Source organism: Pan troglodytes, chromosome 10 (genome assembly GCF_028858775.2).
Source record: "Pan troglodytes isolate AG18354 chromosome 10, NHGRI_mPanTro3-v2.0_pri, whole genome shotgun sequence".
Lineage (NCBI taxonomy): Eukaryota > Metazoa > Chordata > Mammalia > Primates > Hominidae > Pan > Pan troglodytes.
Genome location: NC_072408.2, coordinates 111950222 through 111968370, shown reverse-complemented (window position 1 = coordinate 111968370; position 18149 = coordinate 111950222). Strand labels below are relative to the sequence as shown.

Below are 18149 nucleotides of genomic sequence, written 5' to 3'. Positions count from 1 at the left end.
AGGCAATATGTACCAGAATTTTAAATGTTCACATTTCCTTGTCCTAGAAATTTCTCCTTAAGGAAGTTTTCAGAAAGTCTGAGATTTACAGAGATAGATGTGTAAAGATGTTACTGCAGCACTGTTTGTAAGAATGAAAAATTAGAAAAACCTAAATAATGGTCAACAGAAGAAGGTTAAGTAAGTTATGATATACATGGATGTATCCCTATCAACTTGAAGCAGATCTGTATGTACTGACGTGATAAGTACAGTGCAAAATGCTATGTATAATATTACTCCATTTTTACTATACTACTTTTAAAAGCAATATATGTGTGTAAATATACATGTTTATATACAAAGATATCTGAAAGCCATCACACTACATTGTTAGCAACTGCCTCCAGAAAATGGAATGGAAAGAAAAATGAAGGTGGATATTCAGTTTATCCATTCTATATTGCTTAAATGTTTCAAAATAAGCATGTCCTGCTTTTATATTATTTTAAAATAAAGAAAAGTATCACCTGGCTACATTTATGATTTAATTTTTTCCTTACCTTAAGCCTACAGACAATGCAGAGTAAGAAATTATAGGGAAAATAAAACTAAAACCCCAATAGAGATCTAAATAATGAATTTTAGCATACACATTTGCCATATACTCAACAGCTTAATCAAATACCTTAAAAAGAATAGGTAGCCTACCTTATGATCATTTTGGTCCTTAATTTCCCTGAAAAATCGAATATCTTTAATCAATCTGGATTTGATGTGTTCATCATACATAAATTGGCTAAATATATAGAACTTCTTTTTCAAAAACTGGTAGGTGAAATTAACCTATAAAATTAAAATTCAAAAAGTTGAAAAAAGTTAATATAAAAATTCAAATCAATTCAAATCAATTTTACTGTATAACAGTTATCTATTTGTACTACCTATAAAGTACTATTTAAAAAGTCTATTTCATATTGGACCTGAAAATATTTAAATAACATTTTTTATTGCTGAAGTTCACAAAACTTTCTATAAGCTCCTCTTACATATTTTTACTAAAAAAGAAAAAAGAAAAGAAAAAAGTGGAAAATATTCTCATGATAGGACTAAGGGCTGTAATGAGAATCACAAAACCAGACTCAAGACTCTAGATATTAAGCCATGGTCCAGTGAGAAGTTTCTATGTTCCTCCATCAGTAAGATTACTTATTGCTAATCTACAGGTCTAGAATGATACTAAAGTAAGAAACATGGTGTTCTCTGAACCTTCCTGAAGATACCACATATTCAATTATCTATCCATAAATATTTCTAATCACCTCTTACACACAAGGCAACGTGCCTTCTCCCATGCTAGACATGGTCCTTGTCTTCACGAAGTTTATATTCTAGAACAGGTGACAAACATTTTAAACAAGTATTGTTAAATAAATTATTAAATCTCTACTGTAATAATTTCTCAGAATGTTAAGTACATGTGTGCTTTGACAATAAATAACAAAAAGCCCTTGACTCAGAAAATCCTAAGAAAGTGAGGTATGAGCTGAGATTAAAGTCAAAATAGCACAGTAAAATTAATTCTAATCTACAGATGGAAATAGCATAAGATTAATTCCAACCTACAGGCAGAAATAGCATAAGATTAATTCCAACCTACAAATGAAAACCCTAAATTCATTTCCAACCCCACCAACTCTCAAGTATTACTAATGATTTTGACAAATTTGTGCCCGTTTTACTCAGTATTCATTTACCCAATTATGGAAACAAATGATTTTCGGGAACTTATCTTGTAGCTTAAACACTGTACTCTCTCCTTGTTTTTTCTGTTTCTTTGCATTTTAAAAAAAATCTCTTTAACAGTCTTTTGTTTTTAATCCTTTCCACTCTTAATAGTGGGTAACTATTCTGCCATCCTGATTTCTATCCTTCTATGCTCATTTCATCAACAGACATCAGTAATCTACATTCATTAGTGTAATTAACTGATGAACGTCTATATCCCTGTGATTACTGTGAAAGCAGGAAATGTGTTTTTCTCACACTAGTGCCCAGCACAGTCCCTGACACATAAAATACATTCACATCTGTTACATGAATATTTGATAGATAATAGAAGTCAAGGAAGAGCTTACTCTCAAAAGTTCTGTTTTATTTATCCTCAAAGGTACAAACATGATCATTACATGGATGACTCTTCATTTGGAATTTAAAATTGTATGTTTCATTTCTATATTGATAACCAAACTATAATGGAGCTCCAATCATATCACTCATTGGCTCAAAATCTTCAATGCCTTCCCACTGTATACTTAAATGATCCCAACTTAACTTTCCATTTTCTCCCAATTCCCTACTCCAAATGTGTTTAATAATACTGTACTACTTAAGCATTCAGTCTTCTCCCCTAAAGGAGAAATTAATTGTGCTCTGAAAACCAGGTAAATTCAAAGACTTCTCTTTTTCCACAGACAGAAAAATAGCATACGAGTTCAAATAATTCCTTCAAGTGAATGCCCATTTCATTTTTGTTTGTTTTTTTTTTGAGATGGAGTTTCGCTCTTGCTGCCCAAGCTGGAGTGCAATGGCGCAATCTCAGCTCACCGCAACCTCTGCCTCCCAGGTTCAAGCGATTCTCCTGCCTCAGCCTCCCAAGCAGCTGGGATTACAGGCGCCCGCCACCACACCTGGCTAATTTTGTATTTTTAGTAGAGATGGGGTTTCTCCATGTTGGTCAGGCTGGTCTTGAACTCCCAACCTCAGGTGATCCTCCTGCTTCAGCCTCCCAAAGTGCTGGGATTACAAGCGTGAGCCACCACGCCAAGCCGTGAATGCCCATTTCTAAGAAGATTCAATATATTTTTAGTAAGTTCCTATCTATATGGACATCAAATAATTAGCAACCCCTGCCCCAAAAAGGGCATAAATAACATTAAGTAAATTACTATCTATTGTTGACTTTCAAAAGTAAACTTTCAGGGATCACAGATCAACACAGATAAACATATATATATGTGTGCACACACATATATTAATGTGCTGATGTCCTCAAATATCTAGCACTATTTATAATGATGGCTCTGAGATGGTAATCTACCCTAAAGTGTCTTTTGTATCACAACTCCCATCACATCCAACACAATTTTAGGACCAGACATTTTAATTACTAACCAGAAAAAAAAAGGAAATTCATGTAAAATATAAACTAGTAGTGTATGTTTACCGCAATATTCTATGAGAAAACCACGTTCCAAGCTATTAAACGGGTCTATTACCCACTCAACCCCCAAAGAAAAGTTCTTACAGTTGTATTCATAATTCCCGTGCCATGTGTTCGAATTGAATTAGCAATATGCCGAATATTAATAGTATTCAAATGCTTGTTATTGCTTGTTCGTTCAATAAAAATCTGCAATGAAACAAATTTATGCTCAGTAACAACGCAACCCATAGCAAACACTGGTCAAACAGGTATCCAAAGAAAATTTTAGAATCTATTTCATTAAAGACAATTTAATTGAAAATGCAATCAAGACAGTACAGGTGAGTATCCTTAATCCGAAAATCTGAAATCCAAAATGTTCCAATGAGCGTTTCCTTTGAGCGTCATGTTGGTGGTCAGAAGTTTACGATTCTGGAGCATTTCAGATTTTGGATTTTCAGATTAGGGATCCTCAAGTGGTATATGATACGAATATTCCAAAATCCAAAAAAAAATCTGAAATCCAAAACACTTCTTGTCCTAAACATTTCGAATAAAAGATACACAACTGGTATAATAATCAAGGCAAAAAAATAAACAAGGCCTCGAAAACAATTATTTTTTGTTTCATTTAATTTTCACCCATAAAAATCAATTCCTTGCCCCTCAGCCTTCCAACTATCTCCACCTACATTAAAAAAAAAAAAATTTATAAACCCTACTCACCTGATTGTTGAGATTATAGAGGTATCGGGACACAAATATATGAATGTTTCTCATAATTTCTAAAACATCAAGGCCCTATAACATAATACACATACAAGTTTTATTATAATTCATTAAAATAATCAGTTAAACTTGTATCAGCATAATTATTTATTGATTACATTGTTTCCTAATAATTTTTAAGTTATTTTAAAGAACTATATAAAAGGTACGATCAAACGTTAAAAGACAAATCAAGACTATCTCCTTAGGGAAACCTGGCTGCTTATTACTTTATCTTTTGTGCAGACAGAAACAGTTAAGTTTAAATATTAAAAGATCCATGACCCACAGTCATCTCCCCACCAGCCTTGAGAATATTTGTCTCTTCAACAATCTTCTCTACATTTTTTCTACAAAGTAAACTAATAGCCAGATTCTAAAAGGTAGTCAGAATGTGCTGTGACATTCATAAAATACATACTATTTTTCAGGTACTTTGCAAGGTTCCTTATATGTAATTCTAAAATATGAGGTATCATTCTTCTAAATTCCACAGGTGACAAAAAAGAAGCTAAGGAAGTTGTTCTCTGAGGCAAAATAGCTAGGCAGCAGCAGGGCCTTGGGACTTTAGAAAGTCTAATTCCAAACTGTTATGCTTCTTTTGATCACACCAGACCCCTTTTAAATAGTACAAGTTTTCTATTAAGAATCCTTCATTCTTTAAATAGATATTACTCTAACACCCAATGGTATCATATAAACTGTTCCATAGTTTTTTCTAATTAGAGCTCAAAGGAGCATCACAATACCTTTTTAAGTTTTTATTATAACTTTTATCATATTCTAATCTAAAAATTTGTTTACACATTTTTTCTCCCAGAGGATATTACATGAGCTGGGACTATTTCTATTTATCTTTGTATTCCTAAACATAGTTCAGTGCCTAGCATGTTCTCAATAAATATCAGATATATAAATGAATAAATGAAAGGATATACAAACTGATCCTAGAAATAATCCCTACATGCAGCAAGATAAAGGGAAAACTAGAATCCTCAAATTTTAGAACTGAATAAATGTTTTTTGGTAAATATTATCTGGATCATCTTAAAGAGAACTCCACGCAAATTATCTGATAACATAAATTATTACATTCATGAGATAATGCCATACTGTACATTAACTAATTGAATTAGCAAAGCTAAATGTTTTCCTATACTCCTCATTTTAAGAACAAAAAACACATCTGTAATCATGTAAATTTAACCATTTTTCCTAAGATACTAAATTTTATATACTATAACCAGGCTTAAAATCCTTAAATGTGACTTTGAATTTCTTAAAATTCTACAGAAGTCACTTCACTATTCTAGCGTTTCTGAAAAGCTGTATATAAATATAAATATATATGTATATCTTGAATGCTCAACAGAAGGCTGAATATAAGCAGGACCCCGGTGGTAAATTCCTTTATAAAGCAATTTAGCAGCACCTAATTTTTTACTGTTGTCAAGTATAAGATTTTATATGGCAAATAATTTCTTAAAAAATAAACACATACTAACTAAAGAAAAAAGAAAAAAGACTTCCTTAAAAAGTACTGTTACAGCCAACAGTCACAGTATGCTAAAAAAAAACATTTTATACTATACCTGTTCCAAAGTCTGACTGGGAAGATGTGCCTCTGTCATAACCAGTCCATAACGCTGAGTAGCTAAGTTTCTCATCTCACTATAAGTGGCCCAGTCATGAAGGGCTACTGTTGTTAGATTGTAGAAAGTCTTGTCTAGGTAGTGAGTTACGTAAGCTACCAAAAAAAAAAATTCAACTTGTGAAACAGTAGAAAAGGAAAAGAAATGAAACTAAAAAGGAAAAAACAACAACTTGTCCTTGAACATCAGATTTGTTCCTTTAAAATAAGGTATTAATAAAAATGAGAAAAGAAACAAAATGTAATTAAAGAATAACAACACAAAATTTAAATATACCCTCAAAGTTTTGTTTAACAGTAGGGTAAAAAAAAAAAAAAAAACAGAGAATATGACTCTAAGAAGGAAAGCAAAACACTCACCCCGAATGTCAATGAAACGATTGAAAAACCGAATTGGATTCAGAGAGAAAAAAAGAGCCAGGTCTTTCATGCCAACTTTGAAAGGGTTTCGGTCATCCAGCTTTAAATGAGTATGCACAGAAAGTCGCAGATCTTTCTCTATTTCTTTGCATAATTTGTCCAGCAAATGCTATTCACAAAAGATTTGATACTTTAATTTTTCAAAATGATATTGCAATTGTATTGTTTCCCTACATGTCTATGCTCCATTTTAAACCAATAGTTTTTTGGTCAGAAGCAGTTACATAAATTCTAAGTCTTTATTTTCACCAATACCTTAAGGTTAATACTCTTGAAAAGAAAATCTAAAACTAATGATTGATGGTACCATCATAAGGAACATGAATATGCAACTTAAAGCATAAAATTTATGGAAACCAGCAACAAAGGAGGAAAGGGCATGAGAACATGCAAGAGAGAAAAGAAAAAAGCTTCCTTGTAATAACCGTTAAAAAAAAATCACAAAATTCATTGTGCTAAAGGTAATAAAATTAATCATCTTTTCTGGTCTACCAAGGAGTTCTAAATTACTATCCAGGCATGTATTTTATTTCCTAAATAAGAATACTTAATACAAGAAATTATAAAAAGTTTTTCACAATTTCATCAAACCCAGGTAGGATTATATTGTGAAATTTCCTCACTTTTAATTCCTCCCTCCAAATAAAAATACCGCTAAATGGAAATTTAATTTTAAAGATATCAGTGTTTATAATACATATTTCCTTAACACAAGGAGGGGCATACATATTGGATTCAAATTACTTTTGTTACACACTAAATCTTTTAAATATATAATTTCCTTCTCTCAGGAGCTCTGCAAATAAAATTCAGTAAAATATTAATGGTTAAGTTGCTTTAACTGGACCATTAGCAGCTTTCAACATTCAAATCCATTTCACATTTGCATTCTTCTAATAAACAACTTTAAATTAAAATATCTATTTACAAAAGTAAATTTAAAATCTCCTAATTCCTAGTGTGATTTCTAAATAAATGAATTACAGACCAATTAGCACAACAGTGATATTGTAAGTAAAAATAGTTCTTTGTTCTATCTAGCAATTTATAAATAATTTTAACTCAGTGAGTCTGCTTCAATCGAACATTTTTTTTCCAAACACTACATTCCAAACATGTTTTAAGCTTTTCAATCTCAAATATGATGTTACCTCATTTAAAATTTCCATAATTTCCTTGTCATAGCAATCCAGAAGTATCTCATAGGACTCTAAATGCCTTGCATGCATCATAGCAGGTACACAGTCGCGCAAAGCACTGAACATGTACTAAGAAGAAAATTAAAATGTACATGAATTTAGAAAAACCAGGTCTCTAATCTAAACAATACTGCAAAAGTTAATTATCTTGAAAGACAAAACCTCAATCTGAAGGAAAAATGATTTTCCACAACTGTCTTAACTTTCCTAAAGAAAAAGAACCTAAAGCATATACTTTAACTAAATATACCCCAAAAAAATCACATTCGCTAGCCCTTTCCTATCTTGTGCATTTAAACACACTTATTTCCATAAAGAAAAATATGAATATTTCTTAAAAATATTTTTTCTTTTGCATTGTAATTTGCTGATGAGTAAATGTCAGACTACTATGACATAAACTAAAATTAAGTGAAATGAAAATGATTAGGAACATGAAGAAATTAAATAAATTAACTTCATTAACAGTAACATAAAATTTAACTACAGACTATAAACACTTAATGAATATGCAGTTTACAAAACAGTCAATTTTAAAATAGTTTATTAAATCAAATGATCTATTTTAAACTAAAACGGTTTACACAGTGACTTTTAAAATGATGGAATTATTCTTTATATTGTTCTTTACTTACATGTAATCTGGCTGCATCAACAGCATTTTCATATACATCATCTAAATAAATTGGGAAGACAGCTCGATGCCAGTATAAAAAACAACAGTCACATTGTGTTTGGACTCTACAATGTAAAGTAGTAATCAGTCACACCAAAACTGAAGAATCCCAAAACAATATGAAAGGAATGACATCTACTACAGAAGGAAGAGTTCCATCTTACACAGTTCGCATTCCCTACATCACTTAACCCAACACAGTATAGAAAAGTCACAAAAGAAATACTATCGAAATGAAACAAAGGTAACAAACACTCCAATGCCTGACATTGTCAGAATTCTGCACATAAGCTTTTGTAAACCATACTTGAAAAATGATATGCATAATATTCAAATATCAGAGTTTAAAATAAACATTTATTGACCATTTTTGGTTTTGGTAAATAAAAACAAACTCATTTTCAATATTATTTGCTATGACTAGACTTAAATACTTCCATCACATGCTCCATTTTCCCTGACTCTAAGTTGGAAAGAAAAATCTTTAAAAAAAAAAATTTTTGACCCCCCCCCGCCCCAAAAAAAACCCACACTTAACATGTCTACAATCTTTGCCAAGTGACTATTTCACACCTTAAAGGGCAACAGAATGATCAGTAACTATCTTATAATGAAAAAGGCTCAGTATTTCTTCCAAGAGTGGAAAATTAAATGCCACTAACAAGAAAAATGTCAGCTTCTCCAGAACAACAAAAAAGTAAGTTATAAATATGAATACTAAATGGAAATTGTGCTGTAACCTTAATTCAGCTGGAAACCAAAATTCAAATTTCCCTTCAAGAAACTTACGCTTACTCAACAAAAAGAAAACAAGAAAGCCAGAAGGAGCTACAAAAATAAGCCTTCCAAAAACTAATTCAACAATGTTAATTCAAATTCGTGTCTTAAAATAAAATCATAGAACACTACCTATCATGGATTGCTAAGTCTCACACAAATAGAGGAAGCCCTGTTATAACGCAGCAATTTAAGTCCAATAAAGATACCCAACATAATAATCACGATATGCATCAAAGTCGGCCAGATGCTCTGAGGTTGCACTGCTTTTTCTCATGTGAGTTTTTCTAGGGGCTACATGCTTCCTGTAGAAGCAAAGCTAAATAAATATGATCCCTAGTCACAATCTCATTTTGGTCATGCTAAAGAAGTTACAGAAAGGAACTAATGCTCGATCTGAATTTTATTTCTTCTCTTGCTATGCTAAAAAGAAAATCAATGTTTCTATTAACCCTGTCTTTGGAGTACCACAGCATATCCCAGTCCTACTTACCGTTCTCTAAGTTCACTAATAAGATCCAGTTTTTTCATGACTACTTGAAGTGGAAAGAGTTCTTCATCTTTAAATGTTTTCTATCAGGGACAGGAAAAAAAGGCAGAGAAGTTGCAGTCAAAGGTTTCTAGGGTCAGTAACAAGGGAACTGTGAAATCTCAGATCTCATTTCTGTTCCATAAGTAATAGCAATACACTTACCATTTGTGTGCCAACACTTAGTGCCAAAGAAACAATAAGTCGCCGTTGCTTTGTGCTTGGTCCATTTAGAGTGTTTTCAGCCAAAACTAGAGCAGAGAGCACATCAAGACGCTGTTCACTGTATTTTTTGTCAGAAATCACTCTTTTCTTAAAAATAAAACAGGAAAACTATTTGTTTTGTTTCTGAGGCAGTAACAAAAGACTCAGAAGAAAAACTTCTTGATTATCTTTTCCATGATTCAATTTAAGAGAGCATACACAAATACTTTCCCCATTTAAGCTTCTGACATTTATACTTTACTTCTGTAATATGATCCCTTAGTACTGTCAGAAACAGCAAATGTATTAGGCATACTTTAAAGTTTCCATGTTAATTTACTAAGAAATCATTTTTTAAATGATGCATCAATTTCAAAAGTGCAAACAATGTCTTTTTAGAAGTGTATTAATGTATTACATGCTGCAATTTCACAGTAAAGATAATGCCAATAACTTGAAGTAAAAATTGTAAAATACTATGGAGATAAATAACCGAGCATATTATGTTTGAAGGAATGGAATAAACAGGTTAAACCAGAAAACACATATAAAACAATGAAAGAACAAACAAAAAAGATAACATACTTATGCTAAATACATAATAATCTGCATACCTTGGCCACAGAAATAGAATGAAGAGCCTGATGTTGAAGGTGTTGTGTTATATGTGAAACTGAATCAGCCACAACCATGCTTCTCCTGTAGAACATATGCTCTATTGCCTAAAAAGAATCAGAAATAATTTTCTGACAATCAACTTAAAAATTTTAGGCAAAATTATAGAAGATCTTTACGACCTTAGGCTAGGGAAGGGATTTGCAAATGAGATACAAAAAAACCTTACAGTCCTGGCGTGGTGGCTCACGCCTGTAATCCCAGCACTTTGAGAGGTCGAGGCAGGCAGATCACCAGGTCAGGAGTTCGAGACCAGCCTGGCCAACATAGTGAAACCCTGTCTCTACTAAAAAATACAAAAATTAGCCAGGCATGGTGACGCACACCTGTAGTTCCTGTAGCTGAGGCAGAATCGCTTGAACCTGGGAGGCGGAGGTTGAGGTGAGCCGAGATGGCGCCACTGCACTCCAGCCTGGGCAACTGAGCAAGACTCCGTCTCAAAAAAAAAAAAAACTTACAAAGTATAGAACTGATAAATTCAACTATACTAAAACTAAGCACTTCTGTTCATCAAAAGTCTCTATAAAGAAAATAAAAAGGCAAGCCGATGTATCACAAAATATCTACCAGGTACAAGTGACTAATGTTCAGGATATAAGAAGACCCAAAATGAATGAAAGATTTTGTTTTTTAAAGGCACACAATCCAATAAAAAAAATGGAAAAGCCATGAACAGATTTTTCACAAAAGAAGAAACATAGTTAATAAATAATTGAAAGGATATTTACCATCACTAACAATCAGGGGTTAAATATTAAAAATCATAAAACCAATTATACCCACTATTTTATTTTAAAAAATGAAGCTCGATAATACCAGTGTTGGCCAATTGGAAATACAATTTTATTTCTAATGTAATTTTCTAATGTATTGTGGGAGGCATATATATATATATATATACACACACATATATATAGTCTGTCTATAGAGACAATGTGACATCATCTTGAAAAGGTGAATATATACGTAACACATAATCCAGTAACCAACTTTAGGTATATAATTCCTTACAAAAACTCCTGCACAAGTACACCAAGAAACACATACAAGGATGGCAACACTGTTTATGATACAAAAACCAGAAACAACCCGAAGTCTATCCACTACACAACAATGAAAATAGATGTGCTACTCATCCCAACATGGATACCCTCAAATACAAAATGCTGAGTAAAAAACAAAATGTTGAATAAAAAAATGGATCAAAAAATACATAAAATACTGCTCCACTAATATAAACTTCAAAAACATATATAACGATTAATGCTTTATTGATTCATCCATATTTGGCAAGCTAAAAAGAAAAACAAGGGAATGATAAACATAAAATTCAGGACAGTAGTTTCCTCTGAGGTGGACAGGTTGAGATGCAATTAGGAAAAAACACAGCATTTGAAAATATTGGTAACATTCTATTTCTTAAGTGGGACAGTGGGTATTTCTTAAGTGGGACAGTGGTTTATTATTATTTTTAAAACCATGCTTATGTATTACATATTTATACATATTCTAACATACACATATACTTGTCTGTATTTATAATTCATAAAAAATAAATCTAACATAAAATATCTATAAACAAATAATACAAAGGAAAAAAGGCTGAAAATCCAAAGGCAGAATCTCCAAAAGAAAAATCTTTATTTCCTCAACAAATCTAGTCAATTATTAGGAGAAAATTTACCAGCAAATCTTCATTTCAATTTTTACAAAAGGTTAACTGGACTTTCCTGCCTACAGGTTTTTTCTTTAATACAGAAGTAAGCTAAGAAACACATTACCATACTTGCATAAGTGCACTGTAATTCTTAGTTCATTTGACCACCTCTATAAGTAGTCCACTGTTCAAATCACAAGATTACAGCACTTCATCTAAATTACAAAATAAATAGCCTTATGTTAACTAACCTCATACGCATGTAAACACTATAATGGATAATAGTAGACAAGCTGTTTTTTGTTTTTTTTTTTTAACTCATGCAACCTTTTTAAAACTTCCAAGAGTAAAGCTTTACTGATAATATTAAAGTTAACTTTTCCATTTTCTTTCTTTTCTCTCTCACTACATTAACTTTTTTTTTTACTGTGTAAACTGGATATATTAACTGTATTTAATAAAGTTTAAATATAATGACCAGCCATAAGTAGTTACTCAGAAATTTATTTAAATGGCTAGTTCCTTTATTCAATTGAGAGAGAAGTACTTTCTCACAATTTTCTGTTCTCATATAATCATGTAGTCAAACCTTACAAGATTATCCTAATTTAAGCCTGGGTCATTTCTCAATTATGATGGAGCAGTAAAATAATCTAAAACCTACCTTGAGAAGTTCAACAAGCCTGCACAATGCCTTAACTGAGGTTTTGGTCATTGGCTTTTGCATGGACATGTAGAGATTCATTGTGGTTTTAATAATGGTACTAATACTATATGCATACAAGAAGCCCTGTAAAGGAAAACATTGATTATAATCACAAGGAAAGATTTTCTTCAAGATTTCATTATCTATTTAACAGCAGCTATTCCTCAACTTACCAATAACTAATGTTTCTAAAGTTCATTTTAAAGCCAGCTCTTAAGATTTGGAAATACTCTTCCTCACAGAGACAATGTTATACATGGTGGTTAAGTTTCAAAGCAGCCCTAACCATTTATTTATCCTGTCACATACCAGAAGTTTTGTACTGTCAAAATAATAGTGTATAATTACAGCTTAAGAATCTTTCCCTTAAAAAAGCTTTGAGTGAAACAATTTGAATGTTAGAAAGTTATCTATTCATCCTTATCTTACCTGCCAGGGAAGAGAATAAAGACTCCTATCTGTTGCCACTTAAGGCAAGAGCTGAGGACTCTGAGGAGTTACAAATTGAAAAATAAGGAGAAAGAGGGCTGTTCTTCAGTCAATACAGATAGGTACAGAAATTTCTGAGTTCCAAGCCAAGTCCCCCTTTCCTATTCACCTAGACCAATCCCCACAGTCCATCTGCTATCTCGTCCTTGCCTAGTTTGGTGCTGATTAGGCTTTCTCTCCTTCCAGCCCAATGAGAACAGATTCTCCCTCCCCTTCTATTCATGAAGGAAGCCAGGTCTTGTGAGGTGTTAAAATTCTTGTAATGCTATTAAACTCAGTGAAACGGTGGAATAAGAAAACAGGAAAAAAGGGATATTGCTTCTCAAACACTTTTTCATTTAAACCCAAAAGGGACACACAGAAAAACACAAAGATAATGATGGAGATTCTTTGGGTCTATAAAGTTCCCAAAAGAGACACATGTACAGTTTAGCAAGGAACCTTAACTATGTTATTGTAGATACATTAAGGAGGTGGGGCAGAAGATATATGCCAATGTTTCTCAAACTTTTGCTCCTGTCCCACCACATGTGAAAGAAAGTATTCTCCCATCGGAAACAGTGGTTCACTAAAGGAATGATACGCAGCGCAAAGTAGGAGTTTCTCTGAACCACACACAAAGTTTCTCTGTGGCGAAGAGACATGCTAAATTAAGAAAATGAAAAAATCAAAGAGAGGATAGCATCCTAAGAAAGGGGACCGTAAGACCAAAGCTTGGCACATACATGCAGAAAGAGCCACAGTCTTACCTTGTCAGCTGCAAGACTATTACATCAGACCCTACCCTAGTGCAGCCCTGGGAAAAATTAAAAAGCACAAACAAGGAACAGCAAAGATCTAACTCTAAGTCAGGCAGAAAAAGGAGGCTTCCCTTTTTTAGGGGTACTTGAAGTACAGAACTCCAGGGCCCATATTAGCTCATTCCCAGATAACCATTAATTTGTGAAGGGATGTATTTTGAAATCTAAATTGTGAGGGAGAGGGTAGTCTGGAGTCTGTATTAGTTAATGATGGAATAAATAATTTAGATCAGCCTTCCCACTGAGAACAACTAGAATATATGGGCAAAACGGTTTAAACATGCCTCATAAGGCATCAAAGAGGATTCAAATAAATAAGGAAATATAAGGCCAAGATCTGGAAGACAGAAACTCAGAGAAGTGAGCCTGGCATTCAGGGTTGCTTTCTCTTAAATCATCTGCCTTAAAGACAAAAGCCAAACATACCTTTCAACAACATCTCACAGGGAAGGGAAATAAAAATAGGAGCTTGGGGCTCATCGGAGCTGGTTTTCATAAACCACCTAAGTTCTGAGTTGGCATCCTGAAGGATAACCCCCCAAAAAAGTAAGGGTGAATTAAACAACCATCACAGGATCAAAATCCCGCTTCAAATCATCTTGATCAACCTACTAGATTGATATAACCTGGATTGCTAACCGTCCTAGACTAGCTGTGTACAAAAGCAAATACAAATACAAATACAAATCCCTTCTGGAGGAAGAAAATATCCAGATCCTCAAATTACATCTACAGCTTTTCATATATAATGTGTGGCACTCTATAAAAAATAACTGGGTATATAAAAGGTAAGAGATGTACAAAAACAAGAGAAACAACAGATAAGACAAATACCCAAATAATGAAATTATTAGACATGTGCTTCAAAATAAGCTGAATGTGTTGAAGAAAATAAAACACAAAATCAAGTATCTCAGAAGAGAACTGTAAACTATAAAAAAGCCAGCTAAAAAGTAAAATTATTAAAATTTAAAACTCAGTAGATGAATTTAACAGCAGATTAGAGACAGATGAAGAGAGAATTAGAACAGAGGAAACAGAAAAGAAATAATGCTCGAAGAGTTAATGGTAAAGAATATTGCATGAATTCAAGAAGCTCTACTGACCCCAAAGTAGCACAAACACACAAAGAAAACCACACCTAGGGGCATTGTAGGAACACTGCTAAAAGCCAAAAAGTAAAGAAAGATACATATTTTAGAAGCAACAAACCTACAGTTGACTTCTTAACAAAAACAAAGGAAGCCAGAAGACCATAAAATGACACCTTTGAAAGCTAGAAGAAAAAAAAAAACCCCACCAACCTAGAATTCTAACACAGCAAAATGATTGAAATGAAGACATATTCAGACCAAAAACTATTACAATTCATCAACAGAGACTTGTATTAATGAAATACTAGCAGGTATTCCCCAAGTAGAAAGATGAAAATTAAGAGATGTAGGAAGAATAAAAAGCAACAGAACAGGTAAATATGAGTAAATCTAAATAAACGCTGACTATAAAAACAACAATAGCGATAATAATGCCTTGTGAGGTTTAAAATACAGAGGAACTCAAAGTACACAACAACAGCACAGAAGATGAGAGGGAGATAAATAGAACTAAAGCTGTTTAAGATTCTTATACCGTCAGGAAAGTGGTAAAACTACTAACATACATTAGAGCTAAATGAGCAAACGATATATCTTAAAATGTCTAGAGTGACCGCTGAAAGAACAATAAAATAATATAGAATTAAACTAATAGAGAGGAGGAGAAATAAAATTAAAAATACTCCAAAAAAGAGTGAGAGAGGAAAAGAAAAGGGACACAGAACAAGTGAGACAAATACAAAGCAACTAGTCAGGTGGTAGTTTAAAACCAAATATATCAACAATGACATATAGAAAAAATAGTACTATGAAGAAAAAAAAACAAAGATTATCAGATAGGAGAAAAATATACGTTACTTACGGAAGACACACATTAACTATAAGGAGCCAGAAAGGCCACAAGTGAAAGGATCAAAAAAGATAATACCATGCAGACATTAATTAAAAGAAAACAGTTGTAGTTAATATCACACACAAGAGACCTACAACAAAAAGCATTACTAGAGATAACAAGGAATATTTCTTAACAAGAAAAGGTCTAATTTACTAGGAAGACAGAACAATTCTAAACATTATATACTTAGCCTAAAAATACACAAAACAAAAACTACAGAACAAGGATAAACAGACAAATCCACAATAGTGGGAAATTCTAACATGACTCTCAGTATCTGAAATACCCAGACAATATCATTAATCAGTATGACCCTCTTGTCATATACAAAATGCTACAACTGACAAATACAAATTATACATTCTTTTCAAGTGGACGTGAAATGTTTACCAAAGTTGACCATAGGCTAGGCCATAAAGCAAATTTCAAAATACTAAAATTATTTAATTATTGCTACAACTCAATAATAAAATAACTAGAAAATCCTCATATATTTCAAAATAAGGAAATCTTTCAAAAAGCCCACAGTTTTAATAAAAATTTAAATAGTTTGAAATAAATGACAGTAAAAATACAACATATCAAAACTTCTAGGATACAGCTAAATAGTCAAGTTGTGAAGGAATATACAGCTTTGAATGGGTTGTTAGAAAATTTAAATTAATAAGTCACACAGATCCCAACATAACCAAATCAATTTGTTTTAATAAACAAAAACATACTCTACCCTTTGTTCAGTTTTTTCAAAGTTTAACTTCTGTAAGTTGGATTAACAAAAAAATGATTCCCCGAAATAAGATGCAATTACCTGTATAAAAACATTACATCTATTGGTGAGATCTTCAGCAAATTTATCCATTCTCTGCTCTTTAGACAAAATAGATTCCATTTTCATCATCCATGAGCTCACAAAGACGTAGTAAGACTGTACATCTCTAACAAAGGAAAATATTGGGGTTACTCAGCAAAGAAAATTTACTTCCATTTCTTGATACTGATTGCAGTACATTATTTCCCTGCAGCAGTCATTTCATCTTTCTGGTTTTCAAAAGATAAATATTATATAGACATATATAATTTACTCATTCAACAAACATGCCAGGTACTGTTTCTCAGTACAGGTACTGAGAGCACAACAGTGAAATCAGCAGTAAATAAAATGAATACAAATCCCTCCTCCCATGATATTACATTCTAGAAAGGAGAGCTGTATAATAATGAAATCAGTAAGTAAAATTTTAAATTAATTAAAAGATACATACTACAGAAGAAATAAAAGCAGGGGAAAAAGGATAAGGACTGGGGTGGAGGTACAATTTTATATAGCATGATCAAAGTAGGCTCATTGAGTAGGTGATTTTGAGCCAAAGTTTGAAGCAGATGAATGAGTAATTCATGCAAATATACGAGAAGTGTAGAAAAGTGAATGACAAACGCAAAATCCTAAGACATTTGGAAATGTGTCTGGCTTGTTCAGGTAATAACAAAAAAGTCAGTATACCTGAAGCACTGTGAGCAGGGATTAGATGAGCGAGATACAGAGGGAGGGAGTGGGGTGATGGGGAAGGGATTTGTGGAAGGCCTTGCAAGGAGTAGGGATTTTGACTCAGAGAGACAGAAAGCCACTAGAGGATCTGAGCAAAGTAACTTGATCTAAGTTTAGTTTTAAGAGGATCTGATGAGTTGAAAATAAACTACAGAGGAGGCAATGGTAAAAGCAGGAAAACCACCTAGAAAGCTACTGTAATAATGCAGAAGAAAGAGGATGACAGCCTGAACCAGAATAGGAACAGTGGAAGTGGTCAGAATCGGACTATAAAAGCTAATAGTTATTGAATGCTTACTACATGACAGCTACCATTCCAAGCACTTTACACACACACACACACACACACACACACACACACACAGAGTACCTCTTTCACCCCTCACATTAACTTTATGAGGCAGGTACTACAACCTCCAAACAGAACAAGAAACTGCTACACAGAGAAGTTAAGTAGGCACCAAGATCATAAGTTCAGCCAAGATTCAAGCTCACATCCAGGAAGCTTTCCCCTCCCAGAAAGACTAGGGCAATACAAAATGTAATTCTCTCTACTATTCGGGATGATTACAAATACTAAATCACTCCATCAATGTTTCCCAACTCAGTCTCATTCCAGATGGGAACCTTTTTACATTCACAAGCTGTTTAAGCTATACTTTTCTTTAAAAAACTTAGTATGTGGCCGGGCATGGTGGCTCACACCTGTAATCCCAGCGCTTCGGGAGGCCGAGGCAGGCAGATTGCCTGAGGTCAGCAGTTTGTGACCAGCCTCGCCAACATGGTGAAACCCCATCTCTACTAAAAATACAAAAATTAGCTGGGTGTGGTGGCACACGCTTGTAGTCTCAGCTACTCCGGAGGCTGAGGCAAGAGAAT

The 18149-nt window shown here is 33.1% G+C and overlaps 1 protein-coding gene across 8 annotated transcripts in view; it reads right to left on the bottom strand.

Moving 5' to 3' along the window:
- WASHC4 (WASH complex subunit 4) overlaps positions 1-18149 on the bottom strand; it is a 61071-nt gene that overhangs the window by 18671 nt on the left and 24251 nt on the right. For 7 of the 8 annotated variants that reach the window (XR_010148442.1, XM_063787075.1, XM_522571.8 and 4 more), the window contains 12 exons: positions 16533-16659; positions 12405-12530; positions 10023-10130; positions 9370-9516; positions 9169-9248; positions 7858-7963; positions 7175-7291; positions 5964-6132; positions 5545-5699; positions 3911-3985; positions 3287-3391; positions 691-825 (listed from right to left, as the gene is read on the bottom strand). Coding sequence is in view for 7 of the 8 variants with exons in the window: in XM_063787075.1 (XP_063643145.1) it covers positions 691-825; positions 3287-3391; positions 3911-3985; positions 5545-5699; positions 5964-6132; positions 7175-7291; positions 7858-7963; positions 9169-9248; positions 9370-9516; positions 10023-10130; positions 12405-12530; positions 16533-16659 (1450 nt within the window). In the remaining variant the exon portion in view is untranslated. The remainder of the gene's footprint in view (positions 1-690; positions 826-3286; positions 3392-3910; positions 3986-5544; positions 5700-5963; positions 6133-7174; positions 7292-7857; positions 7964-9168; positions 9249-9369; positions 9517-10022; positions 10131-12404; positions 12531-16532; positions 16660-18149) is intronic. The other variant, XM_054664636.2, reaches the window with a different exon arrangement.